The 25,898-nt window shown below is 31.3% G+C and overlaps 1 protein-coding gene across 1 annotated transcript in view; it reads right to left on the bottom strand.

The window, feature by feature from the left end:
* LOC129216644 (voltage-dependent calcium channel subunit alpha-2/delta-3-like) overlaps positions 1-25,898 on the bottom strand; it is a 476,626-nt gene that overhangs the window by 30,797 nt on the left and 419,931 nt on the right. The window contains exons 7-20 of the mRNA XM_054850861.1: positions 25,669-25,732; positions 24,127-24,277; positions 18,041-18,115; positions 17,202-17,291; positions 16,445-16,558; positions 15,118-15,196; positions 13,979-14,028; positions 12,313-12,390; positions 6,215-6,379; positions 5,622-5,678; positions 4,615-4,695; positions 2,752-2,826; positions 2,572-2,652; positions 125-148 (exon numbers count right to left, since the gene is read on the bottom strand). Of these exons, the coding sequence (XP_054706836.1) occupies positions 125-148; positions 2,572-2,652; positions 2,752-2,826; positions 4,615-4,695; positions 5,622-5,678; positions 6,215-6,379; positions 12,313-12,390; positions 13,979-14,028; positions 15,118-15,196; positions 16,445-16,558; positions 17,202-17,291; positions 18,041-18,115; positions 24,127-24,277; positions 25,669-25,732 (1,184 nt within the window). The remainder of the gene's footprint in view (positions 1-124; positions 149-2,571; positions 2,653-2,751; positions 2,827-4,614; positions 4,696-5,621; positions 5,679-6,214; positions 6,380-12,312; positions 12,391-13,978; positions 14,029-15,117; positions 15,197-16,444; positions 16,559-17,201; positions 17,292-18,040; positions 18,116-24,126; positions 24,278-25,668; positions 25,733-25,898) is intronic.

Here is a 25,898-nt window from a genome sequence, read left to right as displayed (position 1 = left end):
CTAAAAAAATATATGTAATGTCATTATAAAATTAATACTGAATAAAAGGTCAAAAAATTTAACTCTAATGCAGTGGCAAGGTTAAGGAAGAGAAAAGGAAAAGAAAACACTTGAACTCACTTACTGTATGTAAGGTTTCATCAAATTCCTAGAAAAGAAAACAAAAATTAAAAATAGGATTTATAAATCATAAACAGTTCAGAGATTTTCTGAATAAGATATAATGTAAAAAAGTGATTTCAGTGAGCAAAATGTTGCCAACTTTTCAATTAGATTTTTTTATTCATATTTTTTTTTTACAAAAAACAAAATTGTTGACAATAATGATAAAAACTAAATGATAATAAATTTGCTTTTAGACAAAACAGGACTAACAGAATAGCTTGAGGGAATTCTCTACTTTTTGTGAAAAGACTCACTACCAAACGGCACGAACTTGAGGGTCACAGATCAGGTCGAAATTCTGGATTTAGGTTAATTCCCACTAGATAGGAACACAGGTGAAGCGGTTTCACTGCATAGTTTGGTCGTAATGGGGGTCCAAAGTGCTAGTTTGGCTTTAGAAAAGCAATGATTTTCCTTTGAAATAAACCTTTTTTCACTCTTTTCTTGATATTGCATTGCAGTATCGCATAACTGAATGCATTCACAGTATAAAGTAAATTTTACTGCCCCTACGTTGTATTAACAAGAGACCCGACAGATGTTAGGAGAGCAAATATTGTGCCAAGTTTAAAATTCCGAAGAAAACACTATCGCAGTTTCGAAGCCTAACAAGCTAATTTAGACCCACCTCGGTGCCGAATTAAAGGCTATGCTCTCAAACTATTTCACCTGGTCTCATATCTAGTACGAATTGACCTAAATCCAGAAGTTTATCGAGATTTGTGACCCTCAAGTTTTTGCTGTCTGGACCAGAGAATTTCAATGGAGTTTTATTGAAATTGGAAACTTTGCGACAATATCTACCCTTTCAAGACATTCGGCGTATTTTTTCAGTACAACAAAGGAGGGGGAGGGGAGATTTATTCTGTGTTGTGAATGCATTTAATTGGCTTATACTGCAATACAAATGCCAGAAAAGTTTAAAAAAAATTAATTTCCAATGAATAACCATTGCTTTTCTGGACTCAAATAAAAACTTTGGACCCCCGTTGCATCCGAACTAGGGCCTATGCAGTCAAACCGCTTCACCTGGGTTCATATCTAGTGGGAATTAACCTAAATCCAGAATTTCGTCCAGATCTGTGACCCTCAAGTTTGTGCCGTTTGGTTGTCAGTAAAATAGCCTGTTGTTAATTGCATCTTAACATTGCACAGTACATTGCTTGAAAATGAAGGCAACAGGGAAACAGGCACTAGTTATGCAGCTGCTCATGCAATGAGTCAAGGTGAAACATAATTTTGAGAAATGAAAAATAGATTTCAAAAATATTCCACACATCCTATTCGTATTAGACAAATTTTAGAAATAACGAGGTTCAGGCTACTGGGGTAGTGTAATTCAACATTTTTAATTTAACTAACTTTATTTTTATTACTTAAAATGCTTTTGGAACAACACTTTGAACAATCATGTAATAAGAATGACAGAATGAAAAGTACTGCTGTTTAACATAATTAAATATGAATGTTGTTTACATTAACAATTACTGTTAATCATGGATACTTCTTGCTTTAGAATGTTTATTTATATTTCAAATGAAAAAAGAAAGCACTTTATGAAATTTGTAGAAAAACTCAACAAAATTTTGGCATATATCTCTAGTGCAGCCAGATTCTTCTGGAAGATTTACAAAAAAAAAAAGTCCTTGCATGCATATAAACTAGTGCTGCATTAGGATTGGCTATAATGTTAAAACCAAGGCCTATGAGGGGTTGGTTTTAACCCCTCCCCCCTTTGCTATGCCACTTAAATAGCACAGCAAAAAAGCATTCAAAATATGATAATTGTGTGTGTGTGTGTGTGTGGTCAAGGGTCCTTGTTTATGCATTGGCTTAGACATGGAAATCCTTGCAAACAGCTGAGGCAGCATTTAAAGTGTCTTAGAGCAAGTGCAAAAAGTTTGCCAGTTGAACTATCTTGCTGAGCATTCATTGCACGTCTACATCCTGAGTCAAATGAATGGCAGAGGAGAAAACAAAAATAAAGTTTGGGGGAGGTGGACTGTCTCAATGTCTCATAGCATGGTTTGTCCCTGGTTGCAATTACATTTCAAAGCACTTCCTTTTTCAAATACGGTTGTTCCTCGTATAACACGATATTTGTTCAAAACAGTTTCGATATTACACAGCATGAAATTTGTGATTGTTATTACACAGTTTCGATATTACATGGTAACAAATTTGCGATTATTATAATTTGGTTTCAATATTACACAGTTGAAGATTGAATTTAATGTCTCATGGTTTGATACAACATGAATGTTATCTTTAAAAAAGAGGTATTTTCATTTTTGTCTAATACGTTCTGTTAATTTTTGAAAAAACTCCAACACTTTACTCTGTTTTTATGAAACTTGGTTTCGATACAACACGGTACACATCCCTTGATTTAAATTTTCAACTTACATAAAGAGAAGTGCTTGTATCAACTAGCTCAACTTCTGTCAGATCAACGTTTCTATACCCAGGTTTTAAAAGATCTTGATACTGCAAGATAAATGTACAAAGTGCATCAGCAACTTACATTAAAAAAATGCTTATAACAACCTGATGTAACCAACTATTTTTATTAAGTATTCTACTTACTAATGGTCGGAGCTCTGGATGGAACAGCACATGGCCATTATTTGTTATTGCAAATGAATAAGCATTTACACCAATCTGCAAAAAAGAGTATTCAGGCAATTTATTAAAGTTATTTCTTTTAAAGAGACAGTACAGATTGAATTATAATGGTTAAAAAGTTATTGTAAAAACAACTCATTGTATAGTTAACATAATTTAGCTCTGAAATATTTATAAACTTTCAATAGGCTGGGACCTATTTAAAAGAAAAATAATAAAAAGATTTTTCTAGGATCTTATTTTTCAATAAGAGAAAAAACTTATTTTTTTTGTTTAATAGTAAACTTAAATCAAAATATCTGAATATCATAAGATCAGTTTTTGTTTCAAAATTTCTAAATTTTAAATTCCATAAAGCATTTCCTGGGTCTTAATATGGACCCATCACAAAACTTGCAATTGCAGAATTATCCTTCACAATCTCAATTAACAGTTAAAGGAAAGGGGGGGGAAATACTGCAAGTATTTAAAAGGATCTTCCAGAAAAATTGATTTGCATTAAGCTGCGTTCTGTGTACTTGAAGTAATGTTATTAATTTTTAATGCACAAACAATCAGTTTGTGAACAATTTTTTTTTTTTTTTTTTTTTTTTTGTGTTTCTCCCTAGTTCCTATATTTTATACTCTTGGACAAAAATGTCTCTAAATTTCTGATTTTAAAATTCAATCACTCATCGCTTTTACTAAAAATCGAAATCACTATTAGAAAACTATTGAGAAACTAACAGAAATGAGCTCTCGTGAAAATTTTTGCATAGACCCTTGTTTATTATCAGTAAATAAAGAAATGTTATGAAACTTGATAAAAATTTAAATGGTGGTAATGGCGGGGGGAGGGGGGGGTGGAATAAAAATAAATGAATGAATAAAATTACAAAACAAACATCAAACTCAAGGGGGGGGAAGTGACTTGGGTTGGAAAAACTATATCAATGAACATATACAAATGAACAATAGCTTTAATGTACTAAAACACTAAAAGTAAAACTTCTTGGTATAAATATTAACTATACATTTCTATTTAATAAAGAACTTAATACATTATTTACCGCGTACTTTGTGTCAACCATTGTACTCTAATTGTAATATCCACAAATAAGCCAAAATAATAAACACAGCAGATTTTTTTCAGGAAAAAGTTTAGTTGCTTTGTCATTCTTTATAACTGAGAGTAATCAAACTGCTGAAATCGGTTTAAAAAAAAAATACTTTCATGTAGTTTTTATTTCCTTTCAACAAGATTAAAATTTCCACTATTGAAATCACAATTCATTTTTTAAACTTTTTTAAATATTAATTTTAACTTGAGTTTTCCAAAGTAAACAAAACCAACTCTATGTAATTTAATTATAACAATACTATATGTAACTATAAATATAACAAAGTAAAGATGCAACAAAATTTACTTCAAAGAACATGAATCTTATGATTAAAAATAATAAGGAGGTCCAGCTTTGCTTGACATTACTGGAATTGCAACATATTTCATAACGATTTTGGTTAAATAATTGAGAAATGTTTTTGATGTAGAGTTTTTGGGTTGTCTTCTAAGTTTTCAAAAACCTGTCAGTTTTAATTAATAATGCAGGTTTTATTATTCTTTTCTCACAAATTTAGTGCTAATTTTTATGATTTTTTTCATCTTTGAGAACTAAGTGCATCATTACTTGTATATTAAAATTAATTTAAAGGTAAGAAACACTCTTTAAATATTTCAACTATTTTCTTTCTTGATAAAGATAAAATTTACAAACAATACTGCAGGTCGACTAAGAAATATTTCATTTACTACTATTCAAAACTCAAACTAAATCTAAAAATTACCTTATAAGCTCTTGTTAATTTTGTGATTTCTCTTATAGGAACATCTGTTCCAGCTACACCTAATAATGTAGCTGTTTTCAACTGCAAAGAAAAAGTAACATCAGTATTTGCATTTATCATTAAGCATACATAATTTATCAGTACACATTTGTTATTCAGAAGAAATTTATTTTATGCTAATTGTATATAATAAGGCAACCCTTATCCATGTGAACAAAATACAAAACATCTAACACAATGAATATATCTATCAGATTTGATTATATTTCTTACTTCAGTTAAAATGACAAATAAAAACACAATTGAAGTACTTAGAAGGAAAAGGGTGTTAAGTGCCAAAATTAAAAATTTGTATATGTAGTACAAATAGTAAGAGAAACTCAGATGTGAGTTTTTCTTACCCATATCTTGCCCCAAAACAGATATATCTGGTTTGGGGCAAGATATGATTACAAGTAGCCCCAGTAGTTGTTGCTTCTATGTACCAGGATTTAGAAAAACTTTTCAATGAAAGTCTACCTAGGGTTTGAACTTTGTAAAACCCTAGGTTTGTTACTTACATCGTTTTGTTTCTCACTACCTCAATTGTACTTGATGAAGTAATTGCTCACCAAGTCATTCACATTATTGAAAATGCTGTTTAAAATGTGTATAAATGACTTACATATATCATCCCTTCAGAGCAACACTAAGACATCTAATCCGAGGAATGACACTGAGATATCCTAATGTGTTGCTCTGAGGCGATGATAAGCAGAAAATGTAAACGAAGATAACAATTAAACTATATTTATAGGCTCATCCAGCAAACAACAAAACTCTGCAACTAACCAATTGACAAAGCATGGCACCAAATAAATTTTAAGCTCACTGTACTTATCTGAAAACAGCCTAACTAGATTACAAACTGTCTTTAAGAAATTCTGACTTGCAGCATGCAAATATCACTCGATGGAGGAGTGTAAGCTTAGTTTTAGGCAGCAAATGTTGAATAAAGGAATTATGACACTTACATTTCTTTTGTCAAATACAGGAGTAGCCACTGTAGTCATTAACTGCAAAGGCTTTAAAGAGAAAAACATACGATTTAGCCATAAATTAACATTATAGTGGGATAAAATACGTCAATATGCAAAAATTGTTCTCAAATTTTACTGTATATTTTTTTGCTTTAAACTAAGAATATAAGTTGCATTACTTTGCATACAAACCTGTTTTCTTTTAAAACGATGTCGTGGGATCTACACATTGATTTTCAAATAATGATGGTTTTGAAAGATTAAAGATCAATGAAATTTCCATTAAAAAGCAGCATGTAAGAAACACAGTTAATTAAAATTAGGAAGGAGGAAATTCCACCATAAAAACATTCAACTTTATTATAAAATAAAAACATTTATCAATTAAAAAGATACCAATATTTTTGTTTCTGAAGCTTCATGTTGAAAACATTTTATCAAAACTCCTTCACAAGAAAATGTATTGATCATTTCAAATTAAAGAAATTTTTTCAAAAAAAATTCAATCTAATGTTTGATTAATTATTATTATTATTTTTTGAACTTTTACTTGAACAAAGAACAGCATTTAACAAACTAACCCTTATTTCTCTTGCTTCCATCAAGGGTTCAGGAGTAGTATCTGAATCATCTGGTTCATCATCCTCTTGCAAAGCAAACCACATTTCACGGCGCATGATATTGAGTTTACGACGAATACGTTCAAATTCCCTATCTTCCCACTCTGCTAGAGTCAAATCAGTTGCCTGAATGTTATGCATTATGTATTGATGAGAATAAAAACTAAACATAATGAAAATAAAGCAAAGCAAAACTAAGAATTACTTATGGGTCTCAAATGAATGTAGCAATAATTTTTGATTGCTCATACAAAATTGATTAACTTGCAATTTAAATGCCTTGTTGATATTTCAATTTAACAATTACTACAAATGAATACCATTATTGATAAAAGAAAATCTAAAATGCAAAACAGGATTCGACTGTTTTGAGTACAGAGCTAAACATTCTTCTGCAATGCTAAATGAACATCATAATGATTTGTATTTCAACTAAAGCTTACAATAGATTAAATACAACCAGAATTATGTGAGCCTACTTTCCACGTACCAACGTTGTAAAAATAAAATGCTTCTTATCATTTAATGACATTAACAACTAGATTTTAAAATCAGTAAAAAAAAAAAAATTTTGCTCATATTTAATTTTTTAAAACAATGTTGTTAAAAAATAATGAATAAACAAATATAAATAAAATCAGGGAAAAAATGCAGTTAAATAGATGTTGTTCAATAGAAAACTGTTTGAGGCTTTAGCTTTTTTTAAAATTATTTTTATTTTTATTTTTGATCTTTAGGAGTTGCATCCGACATTTGGATAATCAATATTAAATCAACAGGAAATCCTAAGTCTTTTTCCAAAAAACATTATCCTATTTCATGGATTAAAAAGGAAAGGATGCATTCAGATTCTCTGCAATTTTCAAATATTTTTCATTTAAACCTTATTTTTAATACTAATGGCTTCTTAGATGGTCACCCATTTACAATGGTGCAAAAAATTTAACTGTTCCAAAAATCAATAACTCTAAATGATTTTTAAATAAAAAAAGTTGCTTGAGTATTTTACTTCAAAAGGAGTTTCTTTTAAAGATTCTCCAAATTAAATCCTCTAGTTCGATCAAAAATTACACAGGATTGAATTTTTGTCACAAAATCTTCTTGACTTTTTGAATAACTTAAAGTTAAATCATTTTTTTTGAAATCGAAAAAAAAAAAAAAAACACGAGAATTAGGCAACCCAAGGAAGACTTTTGGAACAAAAATTTCTTCTTGAAGGGGAGAATTCCCATAAACGTTATTGGTCGAGGAGCAACATAGACAAATTTCTATTTCATATTAATAGGTGAATTTTTCTTAGACTACTTTTTATTTTCCCATTTTTGTACATGATATTAAATAATCTCCATGCTTCAATTTTATTTTAAAGTGAAATGGATTGGTATCCTTATTTTTTCTTTTCTACAAGAAAGTGGGCTAAAAATGATAGCATCATAAGACGTCTTTCTCTGATATTTTTTTCATTCAAAAAAAAAAAAAAAAAGAAAAAAGAATTGCAATGAAAAAAGAGCTTTTGCAACCCCAAATGCATGTACACAGTTTTTATTGCTAACTTGTGCTTATAACAAAACTTTTTATTCAAAATAATTTTAATACCATTGTTCTAGAATTTATGAGCAATAAACATACTGACATAAAAGCCACGCTTCCAGAACGTGTTTTTAAATTTTACTTGAGACCCATAAGTTCAATAGAAATATAAATTAGGAATTAGATAAAAAAACAGCAAAAGAATAAAAGCATAACACATAATAAGAAAAAATGATTTTAAAGAAAAATAAAAACGAAATAAAACAAGGGAAAAATATATGCATAACATATCAAAACAGTCTTTGATAACATTTCTCTTCCCCCTAATATCTGTCATGCTGAAATAATTTTTGCGGCAGGTGGTGGATACTTGAGTGAAATTAATAAAATAAACCCCAGCATTCTTACATTCCAAGGTAGCACTAGTATGCAACTTGGGATTCTGGTACAACCCCATAGAGTTACACTCCCTCTACTTTTTATCCCTTCTGAAAGCAATTATTGTACTTCTTTTCAATTTAATTGGATTGAACCTCGAGCTAACCTTAAAGGTGCACAGGAGCAGTGGTGGTGATTAGTGTGCATAAGGGGGGGGGGGGGACCAAAAAACACAACCAAAAGCCATGATACTTTTAGTGACAGCAAAAAAATTATATAAAAAAAAGAAGAAGAAAGTACAATTACCCATAAGTTTTTTGAGATGTTACAGCAGTTGGTAATAATTTCATGAAACAAGTATGGCTTGTTTTAGTACAGCAATTGATTTTCTGATAGTTAAACAATGAATACATAAACTAAAAGTAATTATTTCTTGTGCTAAACAATGTTTTGTAAACAGATATACAAAATAAAACAAATAATTATGTTCATAAAATTTTGACATTTATGCCTTTTTTATAATTTTTAGTTTTCGTTCCTAAGTTAAAGAATAAAATAAATAAGTTAACCATAAAAAGTGCAAGGGCAGTTGTCCCTTCCTGCCCCACTGAATAGGCGCCACTGCACAGGAGTTATCAGAGGTCCTGTTATACCTCTATTAGCTCATACAAACAAACACTAATACAAAATTGATGAAAAGTTTGAGTTTTATATGTATGAATTCCATGTCTCAAATGTCTGACAAATGCTTCTTTATGCTTAACTCCTCAAATTCTGTGGCAGGTCTGGAATTTCTATCTCCTGTGCTTAATCTAAACCTCAGTACAACATGCGGTTCTCATGATTCTAAAGTTTAGAGAAAACTTAATGTCTATCCCTACAACACAACCAATGTATACAATTCTCTCAATCCAAAAAACAAAGACTTATTCCTCAGCGTGATATTTCCCATCTTATGTAGTCTGGATCATTTTTATTTTAGGCAAAAGTTTAAATAGTATGCAAATACAGTGGAATCCTGATTTTACATTGTCCGTTTGATATGTTACCACTCTTTAGACATCATTTTCTGCTGGTTTGTGAAAATTACTGTGTTACTATGTTAAAATTTTTCACATTTAACATTACTTTATTTTCATAAAATCCCCTTCATACGTTTTTCTGAAAACAATCAAAATCATATTTAACCTACAAGTTTCACATAAACTTTTTTCTGGGTCTTTCTCGAGTTAAATTTGTTTCTTAGTTGCTTGAAACTGATCTGGTATTCCTTATATGTCCTGTCGTACTGTCTTCATTGTCAAAGCATCAAAAACAATTTTTATTTGCAAATGCAAACCAAGGAGCAAATTTGAAAAAAATTGCTCTTATAGAGCGTGTTATAAACAGTGATGTCCCCATCAATTTTTCTAAGGGTATACTCCCAGTAATTCACTATGTACAATATATGTATACGAGAATATACATAATGTGTCGAAATAATGTTTGAGAGCATACTGCGTACATTGAGTTATACCCTATGGGAACACCCCTGGTTATAAATGAAATTGAATGAGAAAACAAAAAACAAGTAAAGATTACAGATTCCTTTCATAGTCTATGGAGAAAATTTTAATTTTTAGGCAATATGCTTTGATTTTTATCTTAGTCCATGAATTTACGTTTTCCTGCTTGGTGAATTTTTTATTAGTAGTTTGACAAAATATGTAAAGTCAGAGTTCTACTGCATCAAACACGGGTGAATTAATCAAAAGAGAAGACAGGGTTGCCACGGAAGTTCAAGAATGAAATTCCCTGACATTTCCAGGTTTTCCAGGTGGTTTTGAGAAAAATTCCAGGTTATCAATCTCCACCTTCATTTTGCAACATTAATATATACATCTCAAATTTTGATAAAACTTACCTCATTTTCAAACTTTACAAACAATGGCTACAAAATTTAATTTACTCAAGCTGAAATAATCAAAAATATGTACTAAGGGTGGTTCATTTTTTTTTCTCTCTCGGCTCGAGTCCAAGACACCCCTTATTTTTTTTAGACTTACTAATAGTATTGTGCTGTAAAAGTTTTAGCTTCTTGCTCAAATTTTAAGAGGGTGCTCAATGACCCCTCCATTTAAAATTAGCTGTAGCATAGAAAAAGTCAAATTTAGAAACATTTAATTTCCCCAGCTGTTTTTTTTATGTAAGTAATTATTTTATTGCAATGAATATGCATATAACTTGTGTAGATTATAGTATGTAACATTGTTTTTTCAGTTCAATGAATTTTTTTAATCACCTCCTCATACTTATGAAGTTTGAGGGAGGGGGTCGAGCATCCTCTTTCAGTTGGAATAGGAAGTTAAAATTCCTCCAGTATTTTACTATCTACAAGTCTAAAAACATTGAGTGGTGTCCTGTTTTCTAGGAGAAACCTTTTTTTAAGTGTATTTTTGAACTACCCTAATGTACTAACACAAGTGAAGCAAATCACTGTAATAAACAATTAATGTAAATGTAGCATATCTAATTTTCAATAGCGAGGAGCCACTGCCTTACATCAAGTGAAAGAACTGCAGAATTAGCAATTGTGACATCTGTATCACAAAAATAAAGTTAATTGCTAAAATAATCTGAACTAAAACTTATGAAACCTAAACTTTTTCAATTATTGCTTTCTACACCTCCAATCCATTGAACTCAAAGCGCTTTTAGACTTTGGCCTGTAAAAAAATCATGCACCTTTTAGCTTCACATATTTCCCCTGTTTGTTGCTCATAAAACAGGGGTGCTCCCCCCCCCCAAGTTCAATAGCACAACCCCCCCCCCCCCAATATTTCTGAACGCCTAGCGCTTTTTTTATTTTTAAGCCTCTTTTATTTTTTTTACCTATTTATTTATTTTTAATTATTATTGTTTTGAAAAAAAAAGTGTGCTCGCTCCCCAATAAAATACACACACACAGATGAAAATAATAAAGTAAAATAATATGAGTAAATAATTTGAATAAAAATAAAGTAAAATAAATAATTAAAAAATCCCCCCCCCCCCAAAAAAAAATTGATGGCACACCTTGCGCCATAATCATTCCTGTGGGCACCCTGTCATAAAGTTAAAGTTGAGCATTGATCAGAAACTTCTCTGATGTGCAGATTTTTTTTAATCGGATTACTTTTATTTTGAAAGAAAGAAGCGCATTGGAAGTCTTAAAAGATCACTACCAAAATACTAAAAGATTAGCGATACTTCTGTAAAAAAGAAACTTTCTAAGTTTAAAATTGTCTCATGAACTAAATTTACAGAACAAAATTGTTTAGAATAATACGATTTCATTAATTAATTTAAAGAAATAATATAAAATATGAAAAGATTATTGCAGCTCATTAAAAACTTCAGTCGGCACTCCCAGACAAAACAACGTGCTGTGCATCATAACAACTTCAGAACTGCTGAGGTAAACAAGCAGCGCTTAAACAGAGCCCGCTCAAACAGAGCCCGCTCAAACGAGGAAGAAAAGAAGTACCTTCTGCGCATGTCCGCTGCTGACTGCTATGGTGCACACCGACTGCTATGGCGCACGTGCCAATGGCAGAGTTGTTGATAAAAAGAACTGCAGGGGGAAGAAGAAAGAGGGGAATGACAAAACGACGAATGGGAAGGGAATGGCGGCGAAAAAAACAAGGCAGAAAGGTTTTTTTTGACGTCATAGACCGCAAGCCGCGCTAAGAACGATAGGAAATATGCAATTTTTCATTTTCCCTGACATTTCCCTGATTTTCGGTCATTTTCATTTTCCCTGACAATTCCAGGTTTTCCCGGTGCGTGGCAACCCTGAGAAGAGTCAATCTGAAACCAGACTTTGTTTGAAATTTAAGTTTCATAGAACACTATTTTATGTTGTTATCAGTTAAGTGAAGGGAAGGGAAAAAGTGATATAGAAATTTTTAGCAATGCAATTTTAAACTAAAAATACAATTTTAAACTATTTTTGGCAGCATTAGGGAGGAGGATGAGGATATGAGACTCTTTTCTAGGGAGGCGGAGTTGCCCCTTTTGACATGAGTACAGAAACATATTCTTTTGAGTTATTAAAAAACATTGATTATTTAACAAGTGTAAAAGGAAGTAAAGTGGTGGTCACACATCAGATTTTTTTGACTCACCGGAACATCAGCATAAACAGAGGTCCAAATAAATGGTCGTGACCCAGAAAGTACTATGGGTCTACTCATAACAGGAACATATTTCTAGTGAGGGGAAAAAAAGGCCATGTTAATTCAAGAACTTATGCAAATAACATTCAATATTTAACTCTTTAAAATAAATAAGTGAATTATGACAACCCAAAATGGAATTAGTTGCATACTGGAATAGTACTAATGTAGGACATAAAAAAAAAGAAACAGATAATTTCAATTACTTTAAAATAAATGGCAGACTTCTTTGAAACAAAATACAGGTTCAAACATATATCAATTCTGTTTTGTCATAATAAGCTGATTTCATTAACTTTCATTTTCCTTAAAAGGAATCATCACTAAATGGCACGTAATTAGGCTTACAATTTTAAAACAAAAAGGCTACATAAATTTTCCAGTAGTAGGCGAAGCAGAAAACAATCCCTAGAACTTATATTTTATTGTATAATCTTGATCGAAATGATCATGGCTAAAATTTAAAATAATAATAATAATAATAATATTCTGTGAACAAAATCAAGAATGAAGTTACAGAATAATTTTCATAATGACCAAACCACCTATAATTGGTATAGAGTATAACTGCTTGAGTGTTGGATAACATGTAAAACCTGGTTGACTGTTGTAGAGTCAACCAGGATTTGATAAAGCTTTTTACCATTCATTAACAAGTTCACTTATTCATCAGAAACAGAGAAGAATTGTTTCCCATCTTTGTAAAATGTACAAACTAAATACTGCAAACAATTTCTTTCAGATTAAAGTCTGAGAAAATAGATGGTTGACTTGTGAACACAATACTATACCCCTATAACTATATTATACAGAAAACACTCCCAGGTACAGCCACTTGTATATATTGAACTTTCTAGACAAAAAGTCTAAGTTGGTCTTCCATTTACAAATATAATTTTCTCCAACAGCTCTGAAAAGCCCCAGTTTTCACACAAGCAAAATAGAATAGTTTTTTTACACAGTAAATGGTTCCGGACCGGCCCATCTGTGTCACGTATACCAAAATGTAGCAAGTAGAGTATAAATAGTGGCAAGCAGTCATATTTCTAGAACAGGCACAGTTCTAATTCATACTGATTGGTTGACATTTCCTTTTGACAGACAATTTAAAAAAGTGCATTCGTTTTCATTTACTTGTTGAAATTTTTCCTATTTGTACAAAAATAAAATTCTTGAACTTGCTTTTAGTAAATATTTTGGGCCTTTTCTAACAATAGAGTGTGTCCAGTTTTTCTTTTTGATTCATATTTCCCCCCTAAGTACTTATTTTCAGCAGCCGACAAACAATAGATAAATTAAATTGTACTTAGATAATTATAAAGAAGACTTTTAACATTATCAATATTCCAATAGGTATTTATACATAAATTAATGCTCAAAATCAAAAATATAAAAAGTTTCACGATGAACGAAACACATTTAGTCAATATGTTGGAAAAATTTAAAGCGGCAGATACATATTTTTTTCTTCAAATAGAAGCACTATTTCCAAAACATTTTGCCACCCTTGACATAGCTTATGACTGAAGATAAATATATTTTAGGTAACAGAGGAACAAGTAAAACATGTGTAAAGCAGAAATATATAATAATAATAATTAATAAATAAACAAAAATATACCTGAACTTTGTCTCGAACTTCAGATAGAGTAGCCATGTGAGTATAATAACCTGAATCAAAACACATTAATTACTAAATTTTTTTGAGAAAAAACATTATTAAACAACACTGATAAATAGTTTTTCCATACCAAAAAAAACCTGAAATTACTACATTTCATAATTTGCCACAAGAATATTATCAATATTTCAGTTACAAATACATAGTTAAAAATTAAACTGAAACAACAAAAGCTAACAATAATGATATTCTTACATCTTAACTGCATTATTATCATTTACTATTATTCCTTAGTTAGGCTTTGAAAGTAATGCCATGAACTCTTTTTAGCTCAATATATTATCCCACAACTCACAAGGACAATTCATTTGCAGAGATATTGTAACATAACTACAAGGGGGGGGGGGGATGGAAAAAGGAATTAATTCTCAGTATCAAATTTTCTGTTTCAAATGTCAAATGATTCTAAGTTGTGATTTTAAACTTCAAAATTACAAATCTAGAATAACAGCACATTGCAACTTGAAAACATCACCAAATATTAAAGTTTATATTGAAAGTTTTAACTAAAGGCTTTATTTTTTGGAAATAATTTTTCACATATACTTTCCCACAGCTTAGAATCTTAAGATTACATAAAAACAAGTCATGCACCACCAGATGGCTCTAACAATGGTAATTAATTATTGTTTTCATTTTCAAACTTCTAACATAATTTTTTAAATTTCTATTTATTTTTTTCTAAGATTTTAAGATTTTTTCCCTTCTTATGGAAGGGTTTAAAATTTCTATTCAAACACTTACAGCAAATCAACATCTTTCTTCATGATTAGTTCATGCTTGAGAAAAGCTTTTTTTTTTCTCTTAATGAAATTTCTTAACCTTTTCCTTCCAAATTTCATTTTTATCTTCTCTTTTTCAACTGATTTTTCATTTTTACATATGCTTTTTAGAGATTAAATATGCACTTAATTCAAATTGGTTTTGGATTTAATTCAAATTGGTAAATGAGAATGTTTTGAAAATTGAAGAATATAGATATTAAAATACAAATACGAAAGTAGTAGCAACTCTGCAGCAAAATGTGTTAATCTGTAAACATAAAGTTATAAAATAAAGCAATCAGAAACTTGAATTACCTTTATTTGCACAGGCCATCCAATTTACTTCATGAGTTTCAGTAACTTCTTTCCCAATTAAATACGTAAAAACACGAACCTAAAAAAGTTCAGCAATGCATAAATATATTTAAGCATTAAGTATGCAATGTTTTTACAGTACATTTTAGAAAACTCCCCAAAATATTTGTGAATTTTGAAATATAGCCAAATCTTAAAAACTTGCTATCTGCCAAAATCTGCATTGTGTATTACCTAATGTAAATAATGAAGCTCAGAGTTGAATTTATAAAACACAAATTCTAAAACTTGCACAAACTCTTACTCTAAGCTGCTAGGGGGGGGGGGGGTCCCTGTATTGTTAAATATTCAGAACCAATGACTTTTATTCTAGAAGCAAGGAGATATAAGAGATAAAAGTTAAAATTTGGCATACAAATGATAGAACAGGCACTCATCTGTTTTGTGGCAAAGAAAATTTGTTGGTAGCTCTGACAGATACAGCTGTAAAATATAATTTGAAAAAACTATTAAATGAAAGTTCTACTCTGTTTGTCTGCAAAGGGATGTAAGTGCACTTGCATCTACTTATTCTAATCAATTTTCTGATATTTCAGTTGGTTTAAATGTGCAATGCAGGCAATTATTTTTGAAATTGGAATAGGGTGGGGAAAGTAAAAAAGAATTCCGAATTTAAGGTGAAATAAAATAAAATTGTCAAATTAAAAGGTCTGTAGATATTTTTTTTTCATGTTTTGCATTTGAAGTTTCATATTGACAATACCTTATAGTTTGCTAAAAAATTTAATTAATGTAAATTTTTAAAAAGGCAAAAAACAATTAAGGAAAGATAATTGAAAAAAGATCAATGTTCATCTGTAAGCAGAAACATCACATTGTCTATTAGCTTGTATGGATTGTGCGGTTTTTTTTCGAAAATGTACTTATGCTTAGGGCCTGACCATACCATATGGTTCTCCTGGCCGCTATCTAGTAATGGAAAACTTTACGGGCCGCATGAAGAATATTTTCTCTATAATATATTGAAGTGACTTTTAATAGATGTAACTGAAGTGAATGCATTAATTAAATAATGTAACTAGTTTAATACTTCGAAAATAAAACAGATATTGGTTGTGACAACACTTATTATTGATTAATACCTTTTATCTTAAATACACTTAGTTTAACAAAGGGGCCAGCAAAAATGTATCAAAACTGGTCCCTGAATTTGCAATTCTGCCCCTGATTTTTACAGATATGGAAAAATGCTAAATACATAAAATGATATTTCAAATGTTGTAAAACAGAAATTTCATACAACAAAATGAGAAGGAAAAAATCATACTGGTATGTTTGGGTAGTTATATCGTCTAAATATATCTTCAAAGGTGTTGGGAGCACCATCAGTAATAATCATAATAGCTTGATTACATTGTGTTCCAAGTCCTGAACGATTATACTGAAAAAGAAATTTTATAAAGTAAAATAACAAATACACAATACACATATCCAAAACAATTGCACAAAAATAACTATTTTCAGCAGTTCATTTCAATGCAAAGATAAATGAATTTCTTATGACTTGAACATTTTATGTACCATATTTATTATGCATTTATGCACAGCACAGGCATATGCAGGAAATGCAGAAGTGGAATGCTTTCTCAGATTGTTTGATATGTTTTTTGAAACAGCAAAAATGTTGGCACAGTTAAAATTAAATTACCATTCATTTTTGATAAATATATTCCTAATTTTGATAATATAAAAACAATACCTTAAACATTAAAAAAAAAGAAAAATGATAATTTAACAGGAATGTCAATCTAAAATTATATGTTTCTAAAAATTAGAATTGCATTAAAATATATTAACATGAATTAAAATAGCATTTTCATTAAAGTTTTAAATTTAACGTTAAAGTCAAATACAAGAAAAAAATGACAATATATCAAAGGAAATATATCAAATAATTTACTAAAGATAACAGAAATAGCAATCTAAAATAGTACATTTTTCCCTAATTAAGTTACAATAGCATTAAAATATATTAAAAGGAGTTGATATAGCATATTTTCAATCACTCAAAATGCATATCTTACCCTTTGTAATAATTCGAAAGCTGTAATCAAACTAAGAGTAAAGTTGGCTATATTTGCTGTTTCAATCTTTTTCATATGGGTTAAAAATTCCTGAAAGAGAATAAGAATTAAAGGAAAACAATACAATAGTTATCTTAAATCATTAATGTAAAATTTTAGGCTTGCAGAATCTTGTTTAATTTTTCTGAGATCTCCTTTTTTTTCACAGCTGAGTAATCACTATCAATAATAATATAGAATGTGATAAATCTGTGATTTAAATCTAATATTTACTGAGAAGTACATTAAAATATAAATTAAGAAAGAAAATATAGTATTACAAGAAACAATAAATAAATTGAAGGACAATTTAATCTTGTCTATTATTGCTAGAAAAATTCAAAGTTATTTTCTACTAAGAACTAGAATCACATAAAAATTTGCAAGAACTATTTTGTTTAAATTTAGTGCTATCATTTAAACACTTTTCAAGGGGGGAAATTCATAATAGTAGTTTCTTTCACACAGTTTTCTTTCTTTCGTTTTTTGTAACCTTTTTAAAATTTTACAAAACTTAAGATTCATTTCATCAGGAACTATAAATGGTTTGCTGCTAAAATTTTAACTTGCAAAGAGCAACAGGTCTAAAAAGAGATAGATCTAGATTTTGCTCATGTGATTTTGACTTTGCTTAAAAAAAAAAAAAGTGCACCGAGTATAATTTACATTAGAACTGTGGCAGTTTGGGCAGATCAGTGAGGGTACAATTATTGGATTTCAATTAAGTAGATGAATTAAGTATGACTTCAATTAAGTAGAAATAAAAGTTCAGACTTATATTTGTCTTCTTACATTCATACCCGTATATTTTCCTCATTTGCTTGAACTAAAGAATTTTCAAAACACGGAACGACAGGTGAAACATCTTCCGAAAACTGAAACGGGAAAGAAGCGAACATGAGTACACACACATATATACATACATGTATCTATAAGCCAAGCATGTCACAATACCAAAGAATAATTGTAAATAATTTTTTTTCGTGGAAAAAAGGTAGCTAAATTGGTAGTAAAAGCAATTAGGTTGAGTGACCAATTCTTGGTCACTCAATAATTTAAATAAAATAAATAATAATGTAATTTCAGGTAAAGGAATTATTTGTTGTGAAAATGATCACGAAAGAACTTTGAACTGTTTTCTATTTTTAATTATTCAATTCCTTATTTATCGTCATTTATGTAAATTTTGATGTAAAGAAATTTATCTGGCAGGTGGCGCCAGATAAAATAATACCTTCTGTTAACAGGTAGTCGACTGCTTTTTTTGTTTCAGTGGAAGCGCAACTCTGTGCGTTGTAGTGTGGATGGCAGACATTAATAAAGTCCGTATGTAAATATATTGAGTTAGTTTTTGTACCTTTGTGTTCAATATCACAGATAAAAAATGGTCAGAATAAAATCGAGGAGTCTCCCAACACTTAGTGGCGTCCGTGACGAGGATTATAGGAATTTTGAGGTATTTTTAGAAGTGTTTAAGTATTTGTTGATGTTTTCCGATACTTTTGTATTTTAATAAATGTTCGGAATTTTCAAGTTTCTTAAAGTAAATTTTTAGCAATTGTAATAGTTTGTAATTCTGTAATGTCGACATTGTTTTGCAAATTAACGTAACTTTGAATGCTAAAAATGGAATCTTTAAAATTAAAAGCATTGAGGGTTAAACGAACTGGTTTAAGAACTTCTTTTACGAAAACTGCGAATGTCGTAAAAGTAGAGTTAAGTGAGGAAGAATTTTCCTCAGATGTAGTACGAGATAAAATTACCAAGTTAACAAACGTACAGTTAGAACTTAAAACACTTGATAATCAAATTCTTGATTTGTTGGTTTCTGATGAGAATACTTTAGAGGAAGATGTTAATAAAGAAATAGAACAGTGTGAAATGTATTCTGATGAATTCATAACTTTGTCTCGGCAAGTAAATGAGAAATTTCAAAATCCGGAAAAAGTTAAATTAGAATCGAGGTCAGCCGATAGTGCTGACATTTCCTTGAATAGGATTAAACAATATAGACTTCCGAAAATTGAATTAAAAAAGTTTGACGGGGAATTTATAAATTGGTTGCCGTTCTGGTCCCAATTTGAAAAAATTCACAGTGACCCTGATTTGTATGAGAGTGACAAATTTGCCTATTTAATTCAGTGTATGAAATTCGGTTCTCGAGCTAGAGAGTTTATTGAAAGTTATCCAGTTACTTCCGAGAATTATGATAAAGCTGTTTCAGCTTTGAAAGAACGTTTCGGAAAACCGGAACTATTAGTAGAAGTATATGTCAGAGAGTTGATTAAATTAATTGTTTCTAATGTTAAAGCAAATAGTAAGGATAAATTATCACTCGATAAACTCTATGATAAAATTGAAGCTCATTTGAGAGCCTTGGAATCTTTAGGTTTAAAGTCGCACGAAAATACAGCTTGGTTGTTTCCGATGGTGGAATCATGTCTTACCGAGGATGTTTTGAAAGCGTGGCAAAGAAGTTCGCTCTTTAACGAGCCTGAAGGGGTTGATGTTTCTCGCCTTTCCAATTTGATGAAATTTTTGAAAGCTGAAGTGGAGGGTGAAGAGAGGCTAAAACTGGCTCGCAGTGGGTTAGATAATTTTAGTTATAAAGACGGAAATCGTGAGTTGAAAGGAAAATTTAAGTTTCAGAAACAAGCTCACATTTCCACTGCTTCAAGTTTTCTTAGCACTAAGGATCGAGCTTGTCTTTTTTGTGATAAAATGCATGATTGTAAAAATTGTTATGGGGCACGTGCATCATCTCTTAATGAAAGGATAGCTAAAATTAAAGAAAAGAAATGTTGTCTAAAATGTTTAGAGCCAAATCATATAGCAAAATTTTGTAAACAGTTTATTAAATGTTTTTCTTGCGGTAAAGCGCATTTAAATATTTTATGCCCAGAGTTGAATAACCCAATTCAGCCAATAGAGGAAAAGACGGTAGCTGAAATATTGCATACAACTACAGTCGGGCAAACTTGTACCCCGGAGGTAGCTCTAATGACTTTGTGGGTAAGAGTAGCGGGAATTAAGGAGTGTAAAGAAATAAGAGCCCTTTTAGATTGTGGTTCCCAAAAATCGTACATTTTGGAATCATTGGCCACAGAGCTAGAATTACCCGTTGTGTCAAAAGAAAATGTCGCTCTTACTTTATTTGGGGGTACTAAAACTGAACCAAAGTTGCATAACAAATACAGAGCAAAATTGTGCTCGGTCAGCTCGTATAGGTATCCAAATTTAGAATTTGAATTCTTGGATCAAAAGGTAATTTGTGGGGATATACCTCGGGTACCAAAGGGTCCGATATTGAAAGAATTAAAGCGAAATCGGATTTGGTTGTCGGATTTAGGTGAAAATTGTCCTAAAATAGAAATGCTCATAGGTAGTGACATTTACGGGAAAATTCTTACCGGGCGAGTTAAGCAATTGAAAGGAGGTTTAACCGCTATTTGTACAAAATTGGGCTGGACAGTTTGCGGTGTATCAGATGATTTTCATAAAGGAAAAAATGCTTCTGCCTTTTGTACGAATTTAGCAATACAGGATTTCAAGATTTCCGATCTTTGGAGCTTAGAAACCATCGGAATTTTGGATGCTAATCTCAATTTAAATAATTCTTTAGAGGAAAAAATAGCACGTGAGCAATTTTTGAATTCTCTCTCGAGAAACGAGGAGGGTCGTTATAGTGTGGAATTACCTTGGCTGGGATGCAATGTAGAATTGCCCTCAAATCGTCATATAGCCGAAAAGAGATTGTTCAATGTCACCCATAGACTTAAATCTTTGAGAAAATATGAGGAATATGATAACATTTTTAAACAGTGGTTAGAAGAGGGTGTAATTGAAGCGGTACCAAATAATGAATTGCATTTTAAAGGACATTATTTACCTCATCACCCAGTCTTTAAACCTAGTAGTGTTACGACTAAGATAAGACCCGTTTTTGACGCGTCATGCAAAGTTAATAGATCACCTTCCCTTAATGATTGTTTGGTTAAAGGCCCAAATTTAATCGAAGAAATTCCATCTATTTTGTTGGGTTTTAGAGAGAAAAGTATTGGTGTTACGTCCGATATTCGGCGTGCATTTTTGCAGATTGAGTTGAGGAAAGAAGATAGGGACTTTTTGAGATTTTTATGGTGGGAGAAAGGCAAGTTGAAGGTTCTTCGTCACACAAGAGTCGTGTTCGGGGTACGGCCGAGCCCATTTTTACTGGGGGCGGTTATTTCCTTCCATTTGTCGAAAGTACCGCCTGATCAAAATGATATTGCACGAAAATTAGACAGAGCATTTTACATTGATAATTGCGTGACTTCAGTAGATAATGAAAAGGATCTCGTGGATTTTGTAAAATCCTCTACTGAAATTTTAGCTGAAGCTCGAATGGCCTGTCGAATGTGGACATATGGTCCAGTAGAGAAAGATATTGAATTGGCGCCAGTATATTTGAGCGCAGATTCCCCGGCAGAGAATCCCGTTCTAGTTTTAGGAATTATGTGGGACAGAAAGTTAGATAATCTTCACGTAAAAATTGAGAACGTAGCGGTTTCAGAGAAAGTGACTAAAAGGGAGGTTTTGTCTTTAACGCAATTAATTTTTGATCCCTTGGGATTTTTGACACCTGTTTTATTGCAAGCGAAGTTGTTACTACAGGAAATTTGGGAGATGAAAGTGGACTGGGATGCCCCTTTACCCGGTATTACTAGAAACAAATTTTTAAAATGGTATAATCAACTGAAAATTCTGAATGATTTGCGAATACCGCGACGTATAGGGTTCGGAGATCGAAGTACCTGGTCACTTCATATATTTTGTGATGCTAGCCAGCATGCATATGCAACGGTAATTTTTTTGAGGTCCGAGAGTGAAGGGGAAATATTTGTCAGGTTTGTAGCAGCCAAGTCAAGAGTTGCTCCATTAAAAGGGATTACTATTCCGCGTCTAGAGCTTATGTCGTGTGTTTTAGGTGTGCGCCTTTCTAAATACGTGTCGGAAGCACTCGCATTACATGTAGCTAAATATTTTTGGACAGATTCCAGCACAGCATTATTTTGGATACAAAGAAATGACGCGTAGGGAACTGTTTAGTGAGAGACTATCACTTGAAATATTCACATGCTGGAACTCAAGCATTGACTGTTATAATGAGAGAAGAATTTTGGATAATAGGTGCTAGGCGCACAATCCGATCAATTGTTAAGAACTGTGTTCGATGTAAAAGATTTACTGCAAAACCTCCAACTACTGGATCCATTCAGTTACCATTGGACAGAGTTCGTGATGCTTTCGCCTTTGAAGTCACCGGAATAGATTTATGCGGTCCGCTTATTCTCCGGAATAAAACTAAGACTTGGATAGTATTGTTTACGTGTGCGGTATACCGATGCGTACATTTAGAGTTGGTGTCATCCATAAGCACAGAGACCTTCATACAAGCGCTTCGGCGTTTCATAGCCCGAAGAGGTCGTCCGTCTGTTGTATACACCGACAATGGGACTAATTTTGTTGGAGCGTCAAGATTGCTGAGAAAAATAGATTGGAAAAAGGTGATATCGCTGGAAACGTTAAGCCCCATCACTTGGAATTTTATTCCGCCCACAGCTGCGTGGTGGGGCGGATGGTGGGAGCGTCTAGTTCGTACCACTAAGGAATTATTAGTGCGAGTTTTGGGACAAGCATCCGTAACCTATGAGGAATTACTTACTCTCCTATGTGACGTGGAGTCGGTAATGAACTGTCGTCCTCTAACATATGTCTCGAACGACACGGAGGATTTAACGCCTTTAACACCTTCTATGTTTATACAGGACATTAAATTTTCAGGTACCCCAGATTTGGACCTGTTAGACCGAGATAAACTTTTAGTACGCCAACGCTTTTGCCAAGAGTTGCGGGAACAACTTCGAAGTCGTTTCCGCAAGGAGTATCTCGGACAACTAGTGCAGAGACATGGACAAACTCACTGTGAGCTGAAATTAGGGGACATTGTATTGGTTGGAAGCGAAAATCTCAAACGAATTAACTGGCCAATCGCGCGTATTCAAGAACTGTATACTGGAAGAGATGGAAGGGTAAGAGTTGTTAAAGTAAAAACCCAAAATGGTACACTGACCCGTCCTGTACGAAAATTGTACCCGTTAGAAGTGTGCTCCTGTTTTAAAAATAGCATTATTTAATTTTTGATTCAAGCAAATCAAAAAGGTGGGAGTGTTGTGAAAATGATCACGAAAGAACTTTGAACTGTTTTCTATTTTTAATTATTCAATTCCTTATTTATCGTCATTTATGTAAATTTTGATGTAAAGAAATTTATCTGGCAGGTGGCGCCAGATAAAATAATACCTTCTGTTAACAGGTAGTCGACTGTTTTTTTGTTTCAGTGGAAGCGCAACTCTGTGCGTTGTAGTGTGGATGGCAGACATTAATAAAGTCCGTATGTAAATATATTGAGTTAGTTTTTGTACCTTTGTGTTCAATATCACAGATAAAAAATGGTCAGAATAAAATCGAGGAGTCTCCCAACATTATTTGAATAATTTCTAAATTGCTTAAGATTACACCATACCAAAATGGATCATTTTATCTTATATAGTTTAGAAAAAATTAAGATGTTATGTTTTTTTTTAACCCATAATTACCCCCTCTGACCCTATATAATGATGTTTATTTAACTCAGCAGCAACTTTTGCTGCTAAAACATTACTCTGCACTAAGTTTGCATGCATATATGTTGGAATTAGAAAACTTCTCAAACAACTCAACGTTTAGAATGCTTAAAATTTACAATATCTCAAACTCTAAAGAAAAAGAAATTTAAACATAAAATAAAATAAACTTAAAATCCAGTACATGTGAAATTTTAATGTTTAGTAAAAATTTTACTCACCCTTAAAACTGTTACATAGTCATCTTCAGTTAATGTAGACAAAACATCTGTAACAACATTTCGTGCTATTTCTTTCCGAATACCGGTCATGGAGCCACTTCCATCCACAAGTATAACAATATCTTTAGCTGAGGCAGCAGCTTTAACATACCTGTAGAACAAATAAAATAAAACCATATCTATATAATAGGGTTGAGCAATGTATTGCAAAAAAAAAAAAAACAGGTGCACATCCCGCATCATTAAAGTGGCTTAGAATTTTTCTTTAAACCGATGCATCGATACTGCAACAACTACATATCCAAGCTCCGATGCTCAGACGCCGGCCTATGATCATTGCCGTTTTAATCTCTTAATTGTTTCAAAACGCTCTGAAAGCAGTAGCACCCCAATGTAAGGTCACTGTGGCCTACCAAAAAGGACTTTAATCCAATTTTTTTTAAACTGAAGTTTTGGTAAATTTAGAGACAATTTTGTGAAAATAACATTAAAAAAATAATGATGTTTAATGTCTCTTCTCATTAGATACATGTTTGCGTTCATACTTGTATTTATGATTCAACACAACTCAGAGTATAATTCGGAAAATTAAAAAAATTTCCCCTTCCAAAAAATTTAAGTTCTGGGCATCTCTATGTGGAGATATTATAAGCAAACCAAGTACTCCACTTTGCAAAATGAAATTTTTTAAGCTCTTAACGGAAAATATATTAATGAACAAAGTTTATTTTATAATCACCCACAAAAAAAAAAAAAAAAAAAAAAAAAAAAAAAAAAAAACAATGCTTAAAGCGTTAAAATATTTGGTACACAGACATTTTAAGGGTGATGGAACATTTTTAGACTAGGAACAGCAGAATTTGTTTCTAGTACAGGGTTTGATTCACTTAATATACAATATATTTTTCAAAAATGAGAATACTATGAGTCTTTACACACAACCATAAAAAAAGTCTGAACGTGTGTGTGTGTGTGTGTATGTATGTACACAGTAGAAATTATTTTCACTATCATACCTGCTTACTTTTTCAGATTAGATGAATACGTACATGTAATGAATAAAGACTATGTAAGGAATAGTATTTTAAACTTATTTTGAAAGAGTAAATGAAGTTATTTTTTCAATCTTCATAAAATAAGTAAACTTTGTTATTAAACAAGCTAAATGAATAACTTTTTTCGAAATTGAAACTTTTCTTTATGAACTAAATGTTTCAAAGAAGCCTCATTTATTCTGTCAAAATTTAAACTCTCATTAAAGAGTATTAAAATATAAGGATGAGGAGGAACGTTTTTTAAAAGTTAGCTAAAAACTTCATCAGCTTCTTTTAACTGTTATTATTACTTTCTAAATTTCCATTAATAAATTTAATTTAAATCTAAGGAAGATACTTGAAGAAAGTTTCTTGAATTTATTCATCAATTCTTTTCAGATTCCCAAGTTTTATTTGACTGTAGCATTTCAAGTTTATATTCTGAATAACTTTAATAACATCATCTTAATTTAATTGTAGAGGCTATTATTTAAAAGAACTCTCTTACCAAGAACGGGTGCGGCAATCATATAAATCTGGCTTTTCTCTCCCTTCTTTAGCCCAGGCTGTAGCTTTTAAATAACAAAAGTTGAAATGAAAATTAGTGCACACAAGTAAAATATTAAAAAATAAATTATTGAGCTAAATTAATATTAACATTTTAATGACTCCTCTTTTAAGATTATTTCATAATAATATGTAATTACAATAATTCTATGTATTATTCTCAATAGTTCT

Source organism: Uloborus diversus, chromosome 2, assembly GCF_026930045.1.
Source record: "Uloborus diversus isolate 005 chromosome 2, Udiv.v.3.1, whole genome shotgun sequence".
Classification (NCBI taxonomy): Eukaryota; Metazoa; Arthropoda; class Arachnida; order Araneae; family Uloboridae; genus Uloborus; species Uloborus diversus.
This window is presented reverse-complemented; position numbering and strand designations above follow the sequence as displayed.